Source organism: Giraffa tippelskirchi, chromosome 6 (genome assembly GCF_054371585.1).
Source record: "Giraffa tippelskirchi isolate mGirTip1 chromosome 6, T2T-mGirTip1v1.2.pri, whole genome shotgun sequence".
NCBI classification, from domain to species: domain Eukaryota; kingdom Metazoa; phylum Chordata; class Mammalia; order Artiodactyla; family Giraffidae; genus Giraffa; species Giraffa tippelskirchi.
The window spans coordinates 157,482,195-157,501,979 of record NC_137280.1 but is presented as its reverse complement, the minus strand read 5'-3'; the positions used below and the strand labels follow the sequence as shown (position 1 = coordinate 157,501,979).

Below are 19,785 nucleotides of genomic sequence, written 5' to 3'. Positions count from 1 at the left end.
ATTATATTTGCATTGGTGTATCTACATATTGTCACTTGATTCTTTTGTGACCAACAGCACTGAACAACCTGGACACATGGTTGAAACTCTGTGACTAGGGAACCCAGTCTATCTAATAAACCACTGCAGACTTGAACCTCCTTAGTATCATGTAATCAATAACTAAAGTGACCAGTCACTGGTAATCATATATTAATTTAGCCAAAAAACATTTCTTCAATACTTTTATGAAAGATTTGACATTATTTAACCAAGTCTCTAAGGCTTTTCTCTTTATTTAAAATTAGGAATTTATAGAAAACACCTGAATTCAATCTCTAAACGTGCTTCACCTGCTGAAAGCCTTTATAATTAATCATGGTAGACAGGCTCTTGGAATTCAAAACATTCTCTCAAATAGCTGTTAGTATGGGAGTTCCTATAGAATTGGTAAGCAATTTAATGATGATAAAATTATATATTATTTGAGCTAATTTATCGAACACTTACTACGTATCAGGTACTGTGCTGAATACATTCAGGGATTTCTCGTTAACCTTAAAAAGTATCATATGAGGGCGATACCATTATTACCCTGTTTTACAGATAGGGAAACTGACCTTTCCAAGACCACACAGCTAGTAAGTAGCAGAGTCAGGATTCCAACCCAAATCTTGTCTAACTTCAGAATTTGCACACTTAACCACTACACTGTATTGCCTCCAGTGAGTCTGGATTGATATCTAAGATTAAAAAAAGAGGGAAATTTGTACTTCTTGGTGGCAACTTTTAAAAAATATACTGAAATGGAGGACACTTTTTAGAACATGAACAATTCTCACATACACACACAGTCACACAAATAATATTTTAATTCCCACAAATGATGAAAATCTCACAATGGACTTCTCACAAATATAATTTTTCCTAGGTTCTCATTTATATTTATTAAAAATTTAATGGGAGCACTGTGTTTTCTGCTCATTTCTGCGATGAACCTAAAACTGCTCTACCAAATAAATTCTATTTTTAAAAAACCTTAGAACTGCAACACACTAAATATGCCTAATTCAATTCAGTTAAGAACTAGCATAAGACGGTATTCTTTCATTAGGAAAAGGTGAACTTTATCATAACCACAGGGCCCTTAATACTTAAGTAGTTTCTTCAAAAAGGCTTGAAGATGTGTAAAAAATGCTGTAAATTTTGAATTTTTAATACTCTCAGAACACCTTCAGAGAAGTCTGCAATATGTAGATAAGAAATGATAAGCTGAAATTAAATTAGACAAAAAATTGAACTCATAATAAGTAATATAAAAGGAATAAAACACCCCTGTTCCATGGCTGACATAAATAAGACTAATTTTACTTTCCCATCGAAAGATGTTTGTAGCCTTAAGTCAAAAATGTCCTACTTTGTTAAGTCCTTTCTAAATCTTCTAAAGCTTATCCAAAAAAAGAAAAGAAAAAAACACACACAGACACAAAGAACACCTTCAACTGTCTAGAGTGATTGTCAACACAGGAATCAAATCTTTCTTCCTCTGATACTTCACCAAGGTTGTCAAAATTCTAAAGGACAATTAAGACAGATGTGAGGGATCTATAAAACAAGTTCTGCTTACTGCCCATCAACATGTTCCTCTCAAGATCCAAACCTAAGTTCACTCATGAAGAGAGCAAGGGAGAAGGTACTATATATAGAAAAGTCATTTGTCCTGTATATTCAGGAGCAGATTGTCAAAATTAACTTTCAAATAGAATACTGTATTTGCCACCAACAAAAGGTGTTGAAGGGAAGCACAATATTAATTTTAGTTCACTTCAACACTGTACTTACAAAGTTTCCACTTACAGAAGAATTATACTAGTCTATTAATAAATGGGAATTCTACTGAACATGTTAAATATTGTTGGAGTACAGGCCCTTTACCACACCAGTAATTAACAGAACTTTCCTTTTTCGCTGACCCACGTTTTCAAAAACAATCCAAAGACTTTTCTGCATCGCAATGCTTTCAACAGCCAGAAGCTGGGAATTGCAGGGCAACAAAAACAAAGCAATCCGACCAAGGCATGTTTCAAACAATACTAGCACGACACTCATTCAAATACTCAAAGCTTCTCATTAACCGTATAGCTTCAACAGGGAACGCAACCAGGTTAATACAGACTACGACTGCCTCGGTAGCTGCAAGCTCAGCTGAATCCCAGGACGCCACTTCAATCTGCAAGGGACAGAACCATATCCGGTTCTCCCTGCATACACATTTTCCCATGCTTCCCATCTTGAAAACTTTACATTTTCCCAGAGGAGCAATAAATATAGCAAGACGCCAGGGAGTGTGCCTGTAGGGAAGATGAGTGATCAAATTAAATCCGTACGCACGGAACCTTGAGCTTCAAAACTTTTTATGAACGAGTCACAGCTGAAAGCACGAGTCACAGCTGAAAGCACTACGAGTTACAGCTGAAAAGAACTAGACCTGTTTTTCCCATTTCTTTCCGAGTCAGCTTCCCCCAAAACGCCGGTCTTGACTTACTGGTTAGTCGGAGGAGCGGTCAGCGGGATGGCCACCTCTTCCTCCTCGTATTCTGGTCCATCCAGAGAGTCACCTTCGTCCACTGTTCCCAGGCCAGCGCCCAAAGGGGGCAACTGAGGAGGAGGCGGCGGCAGAGGAGGGAATCCGCCGCCGGCCCCGAAGGTCTCAGCGGGCAACGAAGTGGTCCCCTTGGCGACAGCCATCTCCCCGCCGGGTCCGGCGGCGGCGGCGACACCAGCCACGCCGGCGGCAGCGCCTCCGGCTGACAGTCCGGCTGCCCCGGGGGCCCCCGCCACAGACCCGGGTCCCAGGAAGCCTGACCCCAGAGCGGCTCCGCCACCCAGAGTCGCGGCCACGCCGGCCTCCGCCAGCCCAGGAAAGGGGGCGGCGGCGGCGGCCACGGGGATCTTCACCCGACACACCGCTGGGTAGGCACCCGAGGCCGCGGCCGCGCCGCCTCCCGCTGCCCCGGCGGTGACCGGGCCGCCCTCCTCACCGCCGGCCTCGGCCGCCATCATGTTGAAGCCCGCTCTACGCGGCCCTACCCTGCCCGCCCGGGAGCCCCCGGGGGCCACCAGGCCCGGGCTCCGAGCCGCCCCACCCAGGCGCGTCCCCTCTTCAGCTCCCCGGGCGGAGGAAACAACAAAAGAAGAGAGCCCGCCGCCGCCGCGCCCCCTCTCCGGGCCACAGCCCAGGCTCGGGAGCTCCCCGGGTTACGGGAAGAGAAGTGGGCAAAAAAGCCCCAACGCCTGCACAAACGCCGCCCAAACCTTCACCTTCCACCCCCCCCCACACACACACTCACACACACATGCACAGAAGCGAAAAACTTCCTGGCTGCACTAAAGAGGAAGGGAAGCGAGGTGGGGAGGAAAGCGGCTTAGGGCGGCTGCTGCTCCCTCAGCCGCCGCCGCCGCCGCCGCCGCCACCGCTTCTTCACCACCCCAGTTCCGGCCACCCCCACCGCAACCACCGCCGGTGCCGCTGCAGGGACTGGGGCCACTGCAGCCGCCTCATCCTCCACCGGGCTGAGGCGGGAGGGGTGGGGAGAAAAAGAGGAAGGGGGGCGGGGTAGCGGGGAAATCAACCAAAAGGCTCCCAACCTGGAGCGCTAAGTGACATCGACGAGAGAAAGGAAGGCGGGGCAAGGGAGGAGGGGCGGAGGGAAGGAAGGGCGGGGAAGGAGGGGCGAGAGGGCAGCTTCTGCGCAGGCGCACTCCCCGCGCGGAGGCGGCGAGTTGGTGTGGGGAGGCCGCGCTGGGCCTGGAGGAGGAAAAGGAGGACTCTGGAGGGAAGGAAGCGGCGGGGACGCGCGGTGTGCGGCCGCGCTCGCCGTCCCGAGCCGAGGGGAGCGCGTGGCGGCGCGGCCGCCTCGCCGGTCGGTGTGGCCGGTGGCGCGCGCCTGCCTGACTGGGCTTTGTCTGAGAGGCGGGTTAGGCGGCGGAGGGGAGGAGTGAGTCCCCAGCACGCGGCCGCTTAGCGCGGTAAAAAACTGTGAGCGACGAGGAGGGGTTCTTGAAGCGGGAGGACGAGGGAGGGAAAGAGAAAGGAAGATGCGGCGAAGCCAGTTCCTCGCTTCCCGACCGGTAGAGCGGACGCCGTGGCCGGTGGCAAAGAAACCCGACGGCCGAGGCCCGTGGTGGTGGCGGTTGGAGGGGTACCTGCCTGGAAGTCCGAGAGAGTCCTATTAGTGTTTCCGTTCTCTTTTCATTATATAAATGACTATATGACTATTTCAAGCTAAAAGAATAAAATGAAAATTTTAAAAATAGGTTCTAAGACTCAGAAGAGAATGAAATGGATAACGGGGGAGACATACAGGGAGGGCTAAGAATTTTAGTACAAACAGTGGTTGTGAAGTCGAATTTCTGTCACTGTACGTGTTTTGTTGTCTTCTCCGACTCTCCCTGTATTCTTTTTTTCTTTATTTTCCCTTTCTTCACACCCACATACAGTACCTTTGCCATTGCAGGTCTGTTGGGTATAATAAGGTGTGGAGAGGAAAGGTGCCCCAGACAACACTAATCAACGCACTTTTTTCCGCAAAACACAAAACACGGCAGGGCACACTCCACGGTACACGTGTGAATGTACAGAGCAGTTTCAACTGGCAGATGTCAAGAAGGAGACAAAGCGTCAGTTACAATTATGTATGCTCAAAAATAATAAACTGAAATTTCACCCTTTATATATCCAAAGACAATGGGTTTTGTCTTTTATACTGGAATATGTATAAACGTGTGCTCCTCTGGTAGCTCAGCTGTAAAGAATCCGCTTGTAATGACAGAGATGGAGGTTTGATCACTGGTTGGGGAAGATCCGGAGAAGAAAATGGCAACCTATTCCACTGTTCTTGCCTGGGAGGAGGGAAGAACACATGGACATGACATGGACAGAAGAATCTGGCCGGGTACAGTTCATGGAGTCGCAAAAGGGTGGGACACAAATGAGCGACTCAACAACAAATGCATAAAAGTAGGTGGAGGAATCATTTCCATTTTTTTTGAAATTCCAGTATCTGTGATTAGACCTCTTGGATTCATATATTTTGCTTATATTTTGCGTTCTCCTAGGAGGAATCTCACATTAAATACCATTAAATATTGATCTTTGAGATTAATATTTTCTCTACTAAGGGTAATAGTCAAACCCACAAGAAGCACATTCAGGATGGAAAGGGGCTGTGTAACAGAGGCCAAGGGAAAAAGGAAAAGACAGCTAAAGGAGGTGGCAAGGTGCACACAAGATGTATTCCTTTCAATTCAGTTCAGTCGCTCAGTCGTGTCCGACTCTGCGACACCATGAACTGCAGCACGCCAGGCCTCTCTGTCCATCACCAACTCCCGGAGTCTCTCCAAACCCATGTCCATCGAGTCGGTGATGCCACCCAACCATCTCATGCTCTGTCGTCCCCTTCTCCTCCTGCCCCCAATCCTACCCAGCATTAGGGTCTTTTCCAATGAGTCAACTCTTCACATGAGGTGGCGAAAGTATTGGACTTTCAGCTTCAACATCAGTCCTTCCAGTGAACACCCAGGATTGATCTCCTTTAGGATGGATTGATTGGATCTCCTTGCAGTCCAAGGGACTCTCAAGAGTCTTCTCCAACACCACAGTTCAAAAGCATCAATTCTTTGGCGCTCAGCTTTCTTCACCATCCAACTCTCACATCCATACATGACCACTGGAAAAACCATAGCCTTGACTAGACGGACCTTTGTTGGCAAAGTAATGTCTCTGCGTTTAAATATGCTATCTAGGTTGGCCATAACCTTCCTTCCAAGGAGTAAGCGTCTTTTAATTTCATGGCTGCAGTCACCATCAGCAGTGATTCTGGAGCCCAAAAAAGTAAAGTCTGACACTGTTTCCACTGTTTCCCCATCTGTTTCCCATGGAGTGATGGGACCAGATGCCATGATCTTAGTTTTCTGAACATTGAGCTTTAAGCCAACTTTTTCACTCTCCTCTTTCACTTGCATCAAGAGGCTCTTTAGTTCTTCTTCACTTTCTGCCATAAGGGTGGTGTCATCTGCATGTCTGAGGTTACTGATGTTTCTCCCAGCAATCTTGATTCCAGCTTGTGTTTCTTCCAGCCCAGCGTTTCTCATGACATACTCTGCATATAAGTTAAATAAGCAGGGTGACAATATACAGCCTTGACATACTCCTTTTCCTATTTGGAACCAGTCTGTTGTTCCATGTCCAGTTCTAACTGTTGCTTCCTGACCTGCATATAGGTTTCTCAAGAGACAGGTCAGATGGTTTGGTATTCCCATCTCTTTCAGAATTGTCCACAGTTTATTGTGATCCACACAGTCAAAGGCCTTGGCATAGTCAATAAAGCAGAAATAGATGTTTTTCTGGAACTCTCTTGCTTTTTCGATGATCCAGTGGATGTTGGCAATTTGATCTCTGGTTCCTCTGCCTTTTCTAAAACCAGCTTGAACATTTGGAAGTTCACGGTTCACGTATTGCTGAAGCCTGGCTTGGAGAATTTTGAGCATTACTTTACTAGCATGTGAGATGAGTGCAATTGTGCGGTAGTTTGAGCATTCTTTGGCATTGCCTTTCTTTGGGATTGGAACGAAAACTGACCTTTTCCAGTCCTGTGGCCACTGCTGAGTTTTCCAAATTTGCTGGCATATCGAGTGCAGCACTTTCACAGCATCATGAGTGAAGGACTGACTAATCACAAGAATAATCTCAGACCAGCAATATCCCAGGCACTTGTAAGACATGGAAATTCTTACAGAGTTTGCACCGCAGACCCTTTTGAATCAGAAAAATGCAGTACTCTTGTTTTAATGAATTCTCCAAATTTGCACATTTACATTTAAGAACCAATATAGTATACTAAACAAGAAAAAGGTATGCAACGCCATCATCAGCCTCTGAACATAAGATATTGGGCTGGCAGGTAATCACCAGCTCTGGGTTAACACACAGCATAGGTATTCTGCCTGAGATTCCAGGTCAGACACACTAATTTGCAGAATTACATCCATTCCCTTTTCTGGAAATTCTTTAGCATCTAAAGGTCAATATTTAATGCAATCCAATACCAATTACATACCTATGTATACTATTTTCTAGTTCCTACACTGCAGACACAACTTGTAGTCTAACCTACTGCCTAACCTAATGCTAGGCATCTTTGTCAATTGCTTTAAACAGGTCTCCATTCTTTTAAAAAATACTAGATTAGGTCAGCTCACATCTTTAGACATCAGTTGCTCAACCAGTGGGAGAGATCTACTCTGTCTATGTATATATCAACCTAATGCTGCTAAGTCGCTTCAGTCGTGTCCGACTCTGTGCGACCCCAGAGACGGCAGCCCACCAGGCTCCGCCGTCCCTGGGATTCTCCAGGCAAGAATATTGGAGTGGGTTGCCATTTCCTTCTCCAGTGCATGAAAGGGAAAAGTGAAAGTGAAGTCGCTCAGTCATGTCCGACTCTTTGCGACCCCATGGACTGTAGCCTACCAGGCTCCTCCGTCCATGGGATTTTCCAGGCAAGAGTACTGGAGTGGGGTGCCATTGCCTTCTCCGTATCAACCTAATACCTGATACCAGTGTCTTAAATTATATTCAGTCTTAGAGTACTGTTGTCTTTTCCATCTAAAGAGATTACCACACATTTCTGATGAGGTATTTTCAAATTTTTTACACATTCTGTTTATTGGATGGATCTAGGCCTCGATCTTTATTATTCTTTGTGTACTCCTTTAAATCAGTCTTATGTCTTCAGTGACTAATTTTTTCCAAAAAAGTCTAAATGTTTTGCCTTTTCTTTTTTTCTATTGCCTTTTTTCTTTTTCTGTTTACCTTGACCTCTCCGACTTTCATTTATAGTCTCTACAGTCTAATTTTTTTTTCTGCTAATTTCTCCCTCAATTTCTACCTCTGTGTTTCCCTTTCCTTCCAAGCCCTTGAATTTCCTGACGTAGATAATGTACTCCTTGAAGTTTCATAAGTCAAAAACTGAAGAACATTTTTTAAAAAATGAAATATTTATTTGGAGAGAGGCATTACAGAGTTTCTGCAGGGACTGATGTTAGGTGTGGTGTTATGTAACATTAGTTAACAAAGGGAAGTAAAGAGTCTGCTAATTAAATTCACAGATAATATTAAATAGAGAGGCACTGAAAAACAGAACAATATACAAAAAAAGAGAGGAAAATTCCAAATAGCTTTTACTCGTAGTAAAACAATCTTTGATATCTGTGCTTTGAGAAAAGTTGCTGAAAGTCCAATACTTTGGCCACCTCATGCAAAGAGTTAACTCATTGGAAAAGACCCTAATGCTGGGTAGGATTGGGGGCAGGAGGAGAAGGGGACGACAGAGGATGAGATGGTTGGATGACATCACTGACTCGATGGACATGGGTTTGGGTAGACTCCGGGAGTTGGTGATGGACAGAGAGGCCTGGTGTGCTGCAATTCATGGGGTCGCAAAGAATCGGACACGACTGAGAGACTGAACTGAACTGAACTGAACTCCAGATATGGAATTAAACAGCATTTAATGAAGAATAAATAATAGATGGCAAATAGATGGGGAAAAAATGGAAACAGTAACAGATTTTATTTTCTTGAGTTCCAAAATCACTGCAAATGGTGACTGCAGCCATGAAATTCAGAGACTCTTGCTCCTTGGAAGAAAAGCTATGACAAACCTAGAGAGCATATTAAGCAGCACAGATATCACTTTGCTGACAAAATTCTGTATAGTCAAAGCTATGGCTTTTCAGTAGTCATGTATGATTGTGCTAGTTGGACCATAAAGAAGGCTGAGCACTGAAGAATTGATGCTTTTGAACTGTAGTGCTAGAGAAGATTTGAGAGTCCCTTGGACAGCAAGGAGATCCAACTAGTCGATCCTAAAGGAGATCAACCCTGAATATTCATTGAAAGCACTGATGCTGAAACTGAAGCTCCAATACTTTGGCCACCTAATATGAAGAGCCGACTCATTGGAAAAGACCCTGATGTTCAGAAAGATTTGAGGGCAAGAGGAGAAGGGGGTGACAGAGGATGAGATGGCTGGATGGCATCACTGACTCAATGGACATGAGTTTGAGCAAACTCCGGGAGATGGTGAAGGACAGGAAAGCCTGGCATGCTGCAGTTATGGGCTCCCAGAGTCATACATGACTTAGCAATGGAGCAACAACAAATAATCAGAAATACTGGGCAAAGACATGGGTAAAAAGAATCTGAACACTTAATTTTCTAAAAAATGAATTGACTCATTTTGATTTTACTGGCAACTCAAATATGAATATAATACACCCTAAAATATGTTACAGATTTGATACTTCAATATGTGAAAAGATAACTGACTCAGTAATACAATTTCAGAGAACATTTCTGAGGGGAATACTAAGCAAGAAGTGATAAAGAGCATAATTGTGTTTCATGCCCTAGTACACATTCAGCTAAACAAATAGATTTCCAAGTTTCTGTAAATAATGTCAAAAGGTTTCATTGACTTCAAAATTTTACTCCTAACCTCTAATATCTTTAGTGCATTTGTTGGCCTCATCTTAAAATTTTCAAGAGAATAAATTTCCTTACTAGGAAGATGTTTTGAGCAAATAACATTGAGGAGATATAGGTTAATGGAAATTATTTTAATGAAAAAGTAAATAGCTCTTCAGAGATTACAGTATGTGGTATAATAACTAAATAAGCTTGAAGAAAACACCATGCAGAAATTAAAGAATAGTACAAACTGAGGCTGTAAAATAAACTTTAAAGAAAATTATTAGAGCCCTCTTAAAACATTTAAACTTATATATGGTTAAAGGTGCTTAGATCAATTGGATTGAGAATAAATATCCCTTCTTTTGAAAGAGTAGAAAAATGTGTTCATTTTTTATTGTTTGTTTTTTATCTTTTGGTCTTTATTTGTTAATTTTTCATTATTCTATATCAGAAGTTTTTCCCCTTCATCATTTCTAGTTTGTTTTTTGTGTCTACTAGATTCCTCTATGTTTCCTTTCTACACCTGGATTCCTTTACATGATAATGCGCCATGCTAGAAGTAAAAGAAAAAAGGAAGCAGAATAGTTTTAGGGAAAGGGAAGTGGGAGACTCAGGGTGGTGTCAGACTCCAGTTCACATTTTCCTCATAATTAACTCCTATTCTTGCCCCTGTGGCAACAATTTAACTACTACCTGAAACACTTGAAACAGTTTAAATACCACCTGAAACAGAGTTACGGAATCCAACTAACCTTTGGCCTCTTCACCTTAGGAATTTTGTAAAGTCTTTTAATTCTGGTTGCTTTCTTGGATCTACTGGAGAAGCTCCCACTAACCCAATCCTCTCTAAATTTAGTTAGTACATCAAATACATAAGCCCCTTTAATAGGCTTTAAAATAACTATATAATGAAAGGTTAGATAGCACCTTGAGATAATTATAGATAAAATAAGGTGAGAGTTTTAAGTACATCAGAAAAAGTTGTGGGTGATGAAAGTGAAGGTGAAAGTGAAGTCGCTCAGTCGTGTCAGACTCTTTGCGACCCCATGGACTGTAGTCCACCAGGCTCCTCCATCCATGGAATTTTCTAGGCAAGAGTACTGGAGTGGGTTGCCATTTCCTTCTCCAGGGGATCTTCCCGACATGGGGATCGAACCCATGTCTCCCGCACTGCGGGCAGACACTTTACCATCTGAGCCACCAGGGAATCCCATGGGTGATGAAACTTAACCTAACTAAAACTATCTTTCTAAGATATTTCTAACTATAATTGTTTCTTAATACATGTTTTTGAAGAACCCAATTTCACTTGTTATCTTAACAAACTTTTTAATATTTTAACTTTCTCTTCATTCTTTATCTAATTGTGAAAATAACAATGAAATATAACACATAGTATATATAGCAGTAACTTCTAGTTTTCTAGATTTTACAGAATACTAAAGCACCAACAAAAACTACTGAATTACGAATTTTGTGAAGTGGGGAATATTTTGTTACTATTAACAACAATTTTCTACAACTCTATATAAAAAGAAAAGACATTTCAGGTCAGAAATAGTAAAAAGGGAGATCAGGGCATAGGGGACAGGGAGAGAGGAAGGAAGAGAGAGAGAGAGAAAACAGAAGAATCAATATCGGGAAAAAAAAATCTTTTGAATCACATAAATTTAGCTTCATGAAATGTGCATTGTATATATTATGTCCTTCTTTTCCATTTTTCCATGGATTTTTAAAAATTGGCATTGGTTTATAGACCAGGTATCCTAATTTGGGTTTCCCCAGAAGAAAGCTGAGCACTGAAGAATTGATGCTTTTGAACTGTGGTGTTGGAGAAGACTCTTGAGAGTCCCTTGGACTGCAAGGAGATCCAACCAGTCCATCCTAAAGGAAATCAGACCTGGGTGTTCATTGGAAGGACTGATGCTAAAGCTGAAACTCCAATATTTTGGCCACCTCATGCGAAGAGTTGACTCACTGGAAAAGACTCTGATGCTGGGAAGGATTGGGGGCAGGAGGAGAAGGGGATGACAGAGGATGAGATGGCTGGATGGCATCACCTACTCCATGGACATGAGTTTGGGTAAACTCCGGGAGTTGGTGATGGACAGGGAGGCCTGGCGTGCTGCGATTCATGGGGTTGCAAACAGTCACACACCACTGAGCGACTGAACTGAACTTAACTGAGAAGCAGACACTGAAACTAGGACTTGAGTGTTAAAGTGTTTATTTGGGAGGACATCTGGGAAATTTCAATAGGAGAGTAGGGAAGGGAAGGAAATTAATACAGAATATGTTGTGTTAATGAGCTGACTACTGCTAAAAGCAACTGGGGCTCAGTCCTACCACGGAGGTCTGAGCAATCGCACAGAGCCCCCGGGTGGTGGCTCACCTGAGGGACACAGAAACTGTGGTCTTCATTCCTTCAGCCCCCGCTTGCCCTTGGCTGAAGGCAGCTTCTGAAAGCATCTCCTCGCAAACCCCTCCAAACTTCACTCTGTGCAGCCTGAGCGTCTGTGCTGGCCAGAGAAAGCCCTCAGGCAGAGGGTAACTAGTGTTAGCAGTGACAGGCCACTGCTTGCATAGAATAGGTGGATGCCAAGAAAGTAGGGGCTTGATACTGGCAGTTCTACTACAGCAGGGTATGAGAACGCCTGTGATGAAGAATGTATTTCTGTTAAATATAGGGATGTTATTTGTTACACTTGAACCACATTATATTTAATTTATCCTATCCTGTGACCTAACTAAGGCTATTTAGCACAAATGGCTAAGAAGCTTAATCAGTGTTAATCATGGTGTGACTGGGATGAGAACTCATCATTTCCCAGTCATGTGTATTATCAGTGGAGCATTTCTGGCCAGAAGGAGTGATTTTTTTAGAACTATTTATTGCTTGATTCCAAATATATTTTCTGTCACTTTTTAAAACATGTATTTTCAGCTAAATGATAGAATAGAAGCAGAAGTGATTATGCACTGGACATAAAGTAGATTAGTGTAAGTGAAAGTGTGACCTAAATCAAATCCCTTCTGATTATACTGTGGAAGTTACAAAGAGATTGAAGGAATTAGATCTGATAGCGTGCCAGAAGAACTATGGACAGAGGTTTGTAACATTGTACAGGAGGTGGTGATCAAAACCATTCCCAAAGTAAAGAAATGCAAGAAGGCAAAACAGCTGTCTGAGGAGACCTTAGTAACAGCTAAGAAAAGAAGAGAAGTGAAAGGCAAAGAAGAAAAGGAAAGATAAACCCATCTGAATGCAGAGTTCCAAAGAATAGCAAGGAGAGATAAGAAAGCTTTCCTGAGTGAAAAATGTAAAGAAATAGAGGAAAACAAGAGAATGGGAAAGACTAGAGATCTCTAAAAGGAAATTAGAGATACCAAGGGAACATTTCATGCAGAGATGGGCACAATAAAAGGATAGAAATGGTATGGACTTAACAGAAGCAGAAGATATTAAGAAGACAGTGGCAACAATACACAGAAGAACTATACAAAAAAAAAGTCTTAATGACCTGGATAACCACTATGGTGTGATCACTCACCTAGAGCCAGACATTCTGGAGTGTGAAGTCAAGTGGGCCTTAGGAAGCACTATGACAAACAAAGCTAGTGGAGGTGATGGAATTCCAGCTGAGCTATTTCAAGTCCTAAAACATGATGATGTGAAAGTGCAGCACTCAATATGACAGCAAATTTGGAAAACTCACCAGTGGCCACAGGACTGGAATACATCAGTTTTCATTCCAATCCAAAAGAAGGGCAATGCCAAAGAATGTTCAAACTACTGCACAATTACACTCATTTCACATGCTACCAAAATCCTTCAAGTTGGCTTCAACAGTACATGAACCAAGAAATTCCAGATATACAAGCTGGATTTAGAAAAGACAGAGCTGGGGAGGGGGGTGGGAGGGGGGTTCAGGATGGGGAACACATGTAAACCCATGGCTGATTCATGTCAATGTATGGCAAAAACCACTACAATATTGTAAAGTAATTAGCCCCCAACTAAAATAAATAAATTTATTAAAAAAAAAAAAAAACTTAACATTAAAAAAACTAAGATCATAAAAAAAAGAAAAAGAAAGAAAGAAAAGACAGAGGAACCAGAGATCAAATAGCCAACATCTGTTGGATCATAGTAAAAGCAACGAAATTACAGAAAAACATCTACTTCAACTTCATTGACTACACTAAAGCCTTTGACTGTGTGGATCACAACAAACTGTGGAAAATTCTTCAAGAGATGGGAATACTAGACCACCTTACCTGCCTCCTGAGAAACCTGTATGCAGATCAAGAACCAACAGCTAGAACCGGACATGGAACAATGGACGGGTTCCAAATTGAGAAAGGAGTACGTCAAGGCTGTATATTGTCACCCTGCTTATTTAACTTGTATGCAGAGTACATCATGTGATATGCTGGGTTGGATGAAGCACAAGCTGGAATCAAGATCGCAGGGGGAGATATCAGTAGCCTCAGATATGCTGATGACACCACCCTAATGGCAGAAAGTGAAGAGGAACTAAAGAGTCTCTTCATGAGGGTGTAACAGGAGAGTGAAAAGCTGGCTGAAAACTCAACATTCAGAAACAGAAGATCATGCCATCTGGTTCCATCACTTCAAGGCAAATAAATGGGGAAACAATGAAAACAGTGACAGACTTTATTTTCTTGGGCTCCAAAATCATTGAAGATGGTGACTGCAGCCATGAAATTCAAAGACATTTGCTGCTTGGAAGAAAAGCTATGACAAACCTAGACAGCTTATTAAAAAGCAGAGACATCACTTTGTTGACAAATGTGCTACAGTCAAAGCTATGGTTTTTCCAGTAGTCATGTATGAATGTGAGTGTTGGACCATAAAGAAGACTGAGCACTGAAGAATTGATGCTTTCCAACTGTGGTGCTGAAGAAGACTCTTGAGAGTCCCTTGGACACAAGGAGATCAAACTTGTCAATCCTAAAGGAAATCAACCATGAATAATCATTGGAAGGACTGATGCTGAAACTGAACTCCAATACTTTGGTCACCTGATGTGAAAGCCCATTCATTGGAAAAGACTCCGACACTGGGAAAGACTGAGGGCAGGAGGGGAAGGGAACAACAGAAGATGAAACAATTGAGTGGCATTACCATTTCAATGGACATGAGTTTGAGCAAACTCCAGGAGATAGCGAAGGACAGGGAAGCCTGGGGTGCTACAGTCCATGGGGTTGCAAAGATTCAGACACGACTGAGCCACCGAACAACAACAACAAGTGAAAGTGTTAGTCGCTCAGTTGTGTCTGACTCTTTGCAATCCCATGGACTGTAGACCACTGGGCTCCTTATTTACAACCAAATGGGAAAAATTCATGTAGAGCTATCATGAATATTACAATGGCATTTGTGAAGAAATAATTTGATAATATGTTTTGCTTTATTAAAAGTGTTCCAAAATTCATGCCTTGTATTTGTACACGTGCACTTTTTCACAACTCTGAAAAAGTAAGGCAATATTACTGTCTTCAGTTAATGGATCTGTAAGCATTTGAGTTCCAAAGGTGTGGTTGATTTGCCGTAAGTGATGAGATTTATTATACGGATTCCTGGAGAATAAGGGAAAACAAGAAAACTGTCCCCCAGTAAAATGTCTAGTCTCATAGGGAACTGTAATATTTTTTTATTGTTCAGAATCCACAAGCAGCTCTTGGGAGCTAACAGGCATGCTTGTGGTTATGTCTGAAGAATGGGGACCATGTTATTATCTCCTTTAGTGGTGACACCATTTCCATGACTCAAGAACCCTGTCACGACTTCATTCTATTTCTCTACTCAACACAATCACCCATCTTGACTCTGCCCCTAGTACCAAACACCCCCAACCACCCCTCTCTCCCCAACTCTCTACCTCATGATTCCTGCTTACTTACTTGTGGCTTCCATTACGTCTTTCCTTCCACTTAAAATATTTATTAAGTGCCAGGGAAACAACAGTAAGCCAAAATAGGTCCAGTCCTTGCTCTCATAGATCATACAATTTAGAGAGGGGGGGTAAACATTTAATCATCTAGCCACATAAATAAATGCAGCATTTAACACTATGATAAATGATATTAGGGAAAGAAAGCTAAACTGACTTGAAATTTTTATGGTTTTTACAGTTACTTGACTAGATTTTTTGCCTAGTGTTCACAGACCATTACAGTATGATAATACAGACAGTAAATCAGCTCCAAACCTGAGTTGCTAGGACAGAAAGACTGTATTTAAATCCTTTCTCTGCCTCTGTTAGCTCTAGAACTTTGGTCAAGTTACTTAACCTCTCTGAATCTCAGTTTTGTCATATGCTACATGTGTGGATAGCAATACCCGTTGCTAAGATAGCTTCCCCCAGAATCAGACTCCAAGACTAGAATTGAATTATAAGTTATTTGGGAGGTGATCCCAAGAAGCTCCATTACAGAGGGAAGTGAGACAGGGAAGGGAAGGAAGCAAATAAAGGGTGCGTCATCAAATAGGTAATCACTGTGAGCAAGGGGTAGGGGCTCGATCCCGTGGGGGAAACTGTGAGAAACTATGTTAAACTCACCTCAGAGTTAATCCTCCATGAGGAGTGAGGAGCTGAGGGTACTTATGTCTGCAACGCCCTTCCACCTTTGGTGAAGGCTGCTCCTAGATTCTTTAACTCACTGTACTTCTGAGATGTCCCATGTTCACAGGGGAGAGAAAGCAAAACTTCTAAAGAGAGTCATCAGGGAGATTCCATGGCCATGCACTAGAAGTAAGTGACAAGGGAGAATGGGTGAGGTGATGACAGCTTCTACACCTAACTTCAGGAGGTTTTTATGAGGATTTGAGGTAAGATAATGGAACAAAGTAGGAGCTCAATGAACTATATCTATTACAATGAATAAAATTCTGGTTGAGAGGATCAGATATGCACTTACAAAATGGTAACATAATTACAATGTAAAATTCAATATATGATTGCTAACAAGAGTTATTTGGGGGGGCAGCGCTCCAAAATCACTGCAGATGGTGACTGCAGCCATGAAGTTAAAAGACACTCCTTGGAAGAAAAATTATGACCAACCTAGATAGCATATTAAAAAGCAGAAACATTACTTTGTCAACAAAGGTCCATCTAGTCAAGGCTATGGTTTTTCCAGTGGTCATGTATGGATGTGAGAGTTGGACTATAAAGAAAGCTGAGCACCAAAGAATTGATGCTTTTTAACTGTGGTGTTGGAGAAGACTCTTGAGAGTCCCTTGGACTGCAAGGAGATCCCACCGGTCTATCCTAAAGGAAATCAGTCCTGAATGTTCATTGGAAGGACTGATATTGAAGCTGAAACTCCAATACTTTGGCCACCTGATGCGAACAGCTGACTCATTTGAAAAGACTCTGATGCTGGGAAAGATTGAAGGCAGGAGGAGAAGGGGACGACAGAGGATGAGATGGTTGGATGGCATCACTGACTCAATGGACATGAGTTTGAGTTAACTCTGGGAGTTGGTGATGGACAGGGAGGCCTGGCATGCTGCAGTCCATGGGGTCACAAAGAGTTGGACATGACTGAGCGACTGAACTGAACTGAACCTGAGTTATGTTGCCACAGTGGCAGTTCAGAGGAGTCAGATAGATTGCATCCCAAAGAAAAAGATCAAAGCTTTTCCTTGAATTTCTAACTCCTTTAACAGTGAAAGAAGGAGGACTGGATCTCCCAGACCAGGAGATAAGAAAAGGTGAGAAGGTAAGAAGAACATTTTTCTGTGGTAGAGAAGGAAGAAACAGCCTTACTAGAGCAGAGGATTCACAAAGGAAGATGAACTTACAAGTTAGAGCAAAGTTAAGAAGTTTTTAAAAGCTAATCAGAGGGATTAGGATTTTCTCTTGAGGCAAATAGGCAGCTGCTGAAGATTGTTGAATAAGGAAGACCATCATGAAAAAAAATTGAAGGATGCACATTGAGTCTTAAATCTTGAAAAGACATTAGAATTTGTGTTAAGTACTACCCAATACAAAAGGCCTTTCTGGAAAGTCTGTGACTTGTTGAAAATATGAACATTCACAGTAATTCCATGTTCATAAGACATGGCATTAGCTATAAGTGTTAAAAAGTGGTTCCCTTTATTGAACAGAAATGTGCTCCTGGTGACTTGCGCACATTAGTCCTGGTTCGTGTTTCTAAATTTGTATTGAAAATAGAGACCTTTTAATACTTGAGGTTACAAGTAAGTCCTCCAAGACACCTTTTGTAAGTTCTAAATGTTGGGAGTACCCTTAGTTTTTTCACTACTACTCTTTCTAAATAATTTGATCCAGATCCATGACTTAAAATACCAAATACAGTATATGCAAATAGCTCCCAAATTAATATCTCTAACCCCAGCATCTCCTCTTAGCTCAACTGTCCCTTGGCAACTCCATTCAAATATCTCAAGTTCAAAATAAGACTCTTGAATTTCCTACACATAAAAGCTGCTCTCTCAGAATCTTACTGTAGCAGGTGGTATCACTGCTCCCTTACTGGCCAAAAACTTAAATAACATCACTGATTCCTCTCTTTTTCTCACATCCCACATTTAATTCATTTGTTCATCCTGTCAGTTCTACCTTCACAATATATCCTATATTTAACTACATTTCAGTCTTAATTGCTACCACCCCGGTCTAAACCACTATCATCTCTTACCTAGACTTTTATGATAGAATCTTCTAGCAATCTTCCTGTTTCTACTTTTACTCCTCTTGCCTATTCTACACACATTAGCCAGAATAACCTTTTAAAAATGTAAATTGAAATCACTTCACATCCTTTTTTAAGATCCTCCCATCACACATAATAGAATGCAAACTTCTTCCCATGATCTGTAAGGTCCTCCTTGGCATGACCTCTTCCTCTCTCATAAACCTAAGGCCCACCACACACCTCTACCCCTCCACTACAGTCCTGTCACAATGAATGTCTTGCTGAATACACCAACAGTCCTACTGTCTCAGAGTCCTGAAATTTACTTCATCCTCTGTATGAATTACTCTTCAACAGAACTTTGCCTGGCTTACTTCCTCTCTTCACTGAACTCTGCTCAAATGTCATCCTCATAAGGTCCTGCACTGACCGCTTTAACCACAAAAAGCCTCCACTTACACTGTTTGACTTTCCATCTTAGTGCTTTTCAATGCCTGAAGTGATAGCATGTTTTTATTCATTTGCTTATTGTCTGCATCCACAGATAGATTACATGCATCGTGAGTGCAGGATTTCTGCCTGTATTAACTGCTGTGTTCTGCTTGCCTAGTTTAGTGCCTGCCATGTAGTAAGTTCCTAACAAATCTCTGTGGAAGGAAAGAAGGATAGAAAAAAGAAGAAAGGAGGAAGGAAGAATGAAAGGAATGAATAGAATTCTTGGCAATTCACACCTGCTGTTGAAAAATGTTGAGGTTAGAACGTTTACTATTGAAACATTTTCCCTATGAACATTCAACCAAGTGAAGTCTCCCCAATGCTGTGTTTATGCAATTCATAGCATTTAATCTGGTGCATTCTTTTAGTTTAATATTTTAGGCTTTCAAGATTTTTTTTAAATCCACATTATATAATAAAATATGTTGACTATTCCACTTTTTTTCATATCCATGATGGCTAATTTTGTGTGTCAAACCTAAGCCTTGGCTAGGCTATATTATTTAGTTATTTAATTAAATACTGTCTAGGTGTTATTGTGAAGGCAGTTTGAAGATGAGGTCATCAGTTGACTATACATAAAGGAGATCAACCTTAATTATGTGACTAGGCTTCATCAGTTTAAGGCCCGAAGAGCAAAAACAGATTCCCTGGAGAAGAAGATCTGCTTTAAGACTATTATAGTGTCAGCTCCTATCAAGGTTCCAGGTTGCTGACCTGCCCTGCAGATTTTTAGCTTGCCTCCTCCACAATTATGTAGGCAAATTCCTAAAAATAAAATCTTAATGTCTCTCTGAGATACATGCGTGCACGCACGCGCACACACACACAGAGACACACAATTATATGACATATAGATAGAGACGGAGACAGATATAAGTATGTAGAGAGATCTCCTTAGCGAGAGAGATATCTACAGATAGGTTATAGATAGATAGGTCTATCTATCTGTCTATCATGTATTTATCTATTTCCTATCATTTCTGTTCCTCTGGAGAACCCTGGCAGATACAGAGTCCAAACATGTGAAAAGCATATTATATATACTACCACTCAAGGTCAAATCAATAATCTGATGAACAACTGCA

At 41.9% G+C, this 19,785-nt stretch overlaps 1 protein-coding gene across 33 annotated transcripts in view; it reads right to left on the bottom strand.

Moving 5' to 3' along the window:
* The window catches only part of RASA1 (RAS p21 protein activator 1), a 112,266-nt gene extending 109,043 nt beyond the window's left edge, over positions 1-3,223 (bottom strand). For all 33 annotated transcript variants that reach the window (XR_014057575.1, XR_014057581.1, XR_014057571.1 and 30 more), the window contains exon 1: positions 2,525-3,223. Coding sequence is in view for 18 of the 33 variants with exons in the window: in XM_081503936.1 (XP_081360062.1) it covers positions 2,525-3,042 (518 nt within the window). In the remaining 15 variants the exon portion in view is untranslated. The remainder of the gene's footprint in view (positions 1-2,524) is intronic.
* Between the last annotated feature and the right edge of the window lie 16,562 nt (positions 3,224-19,785).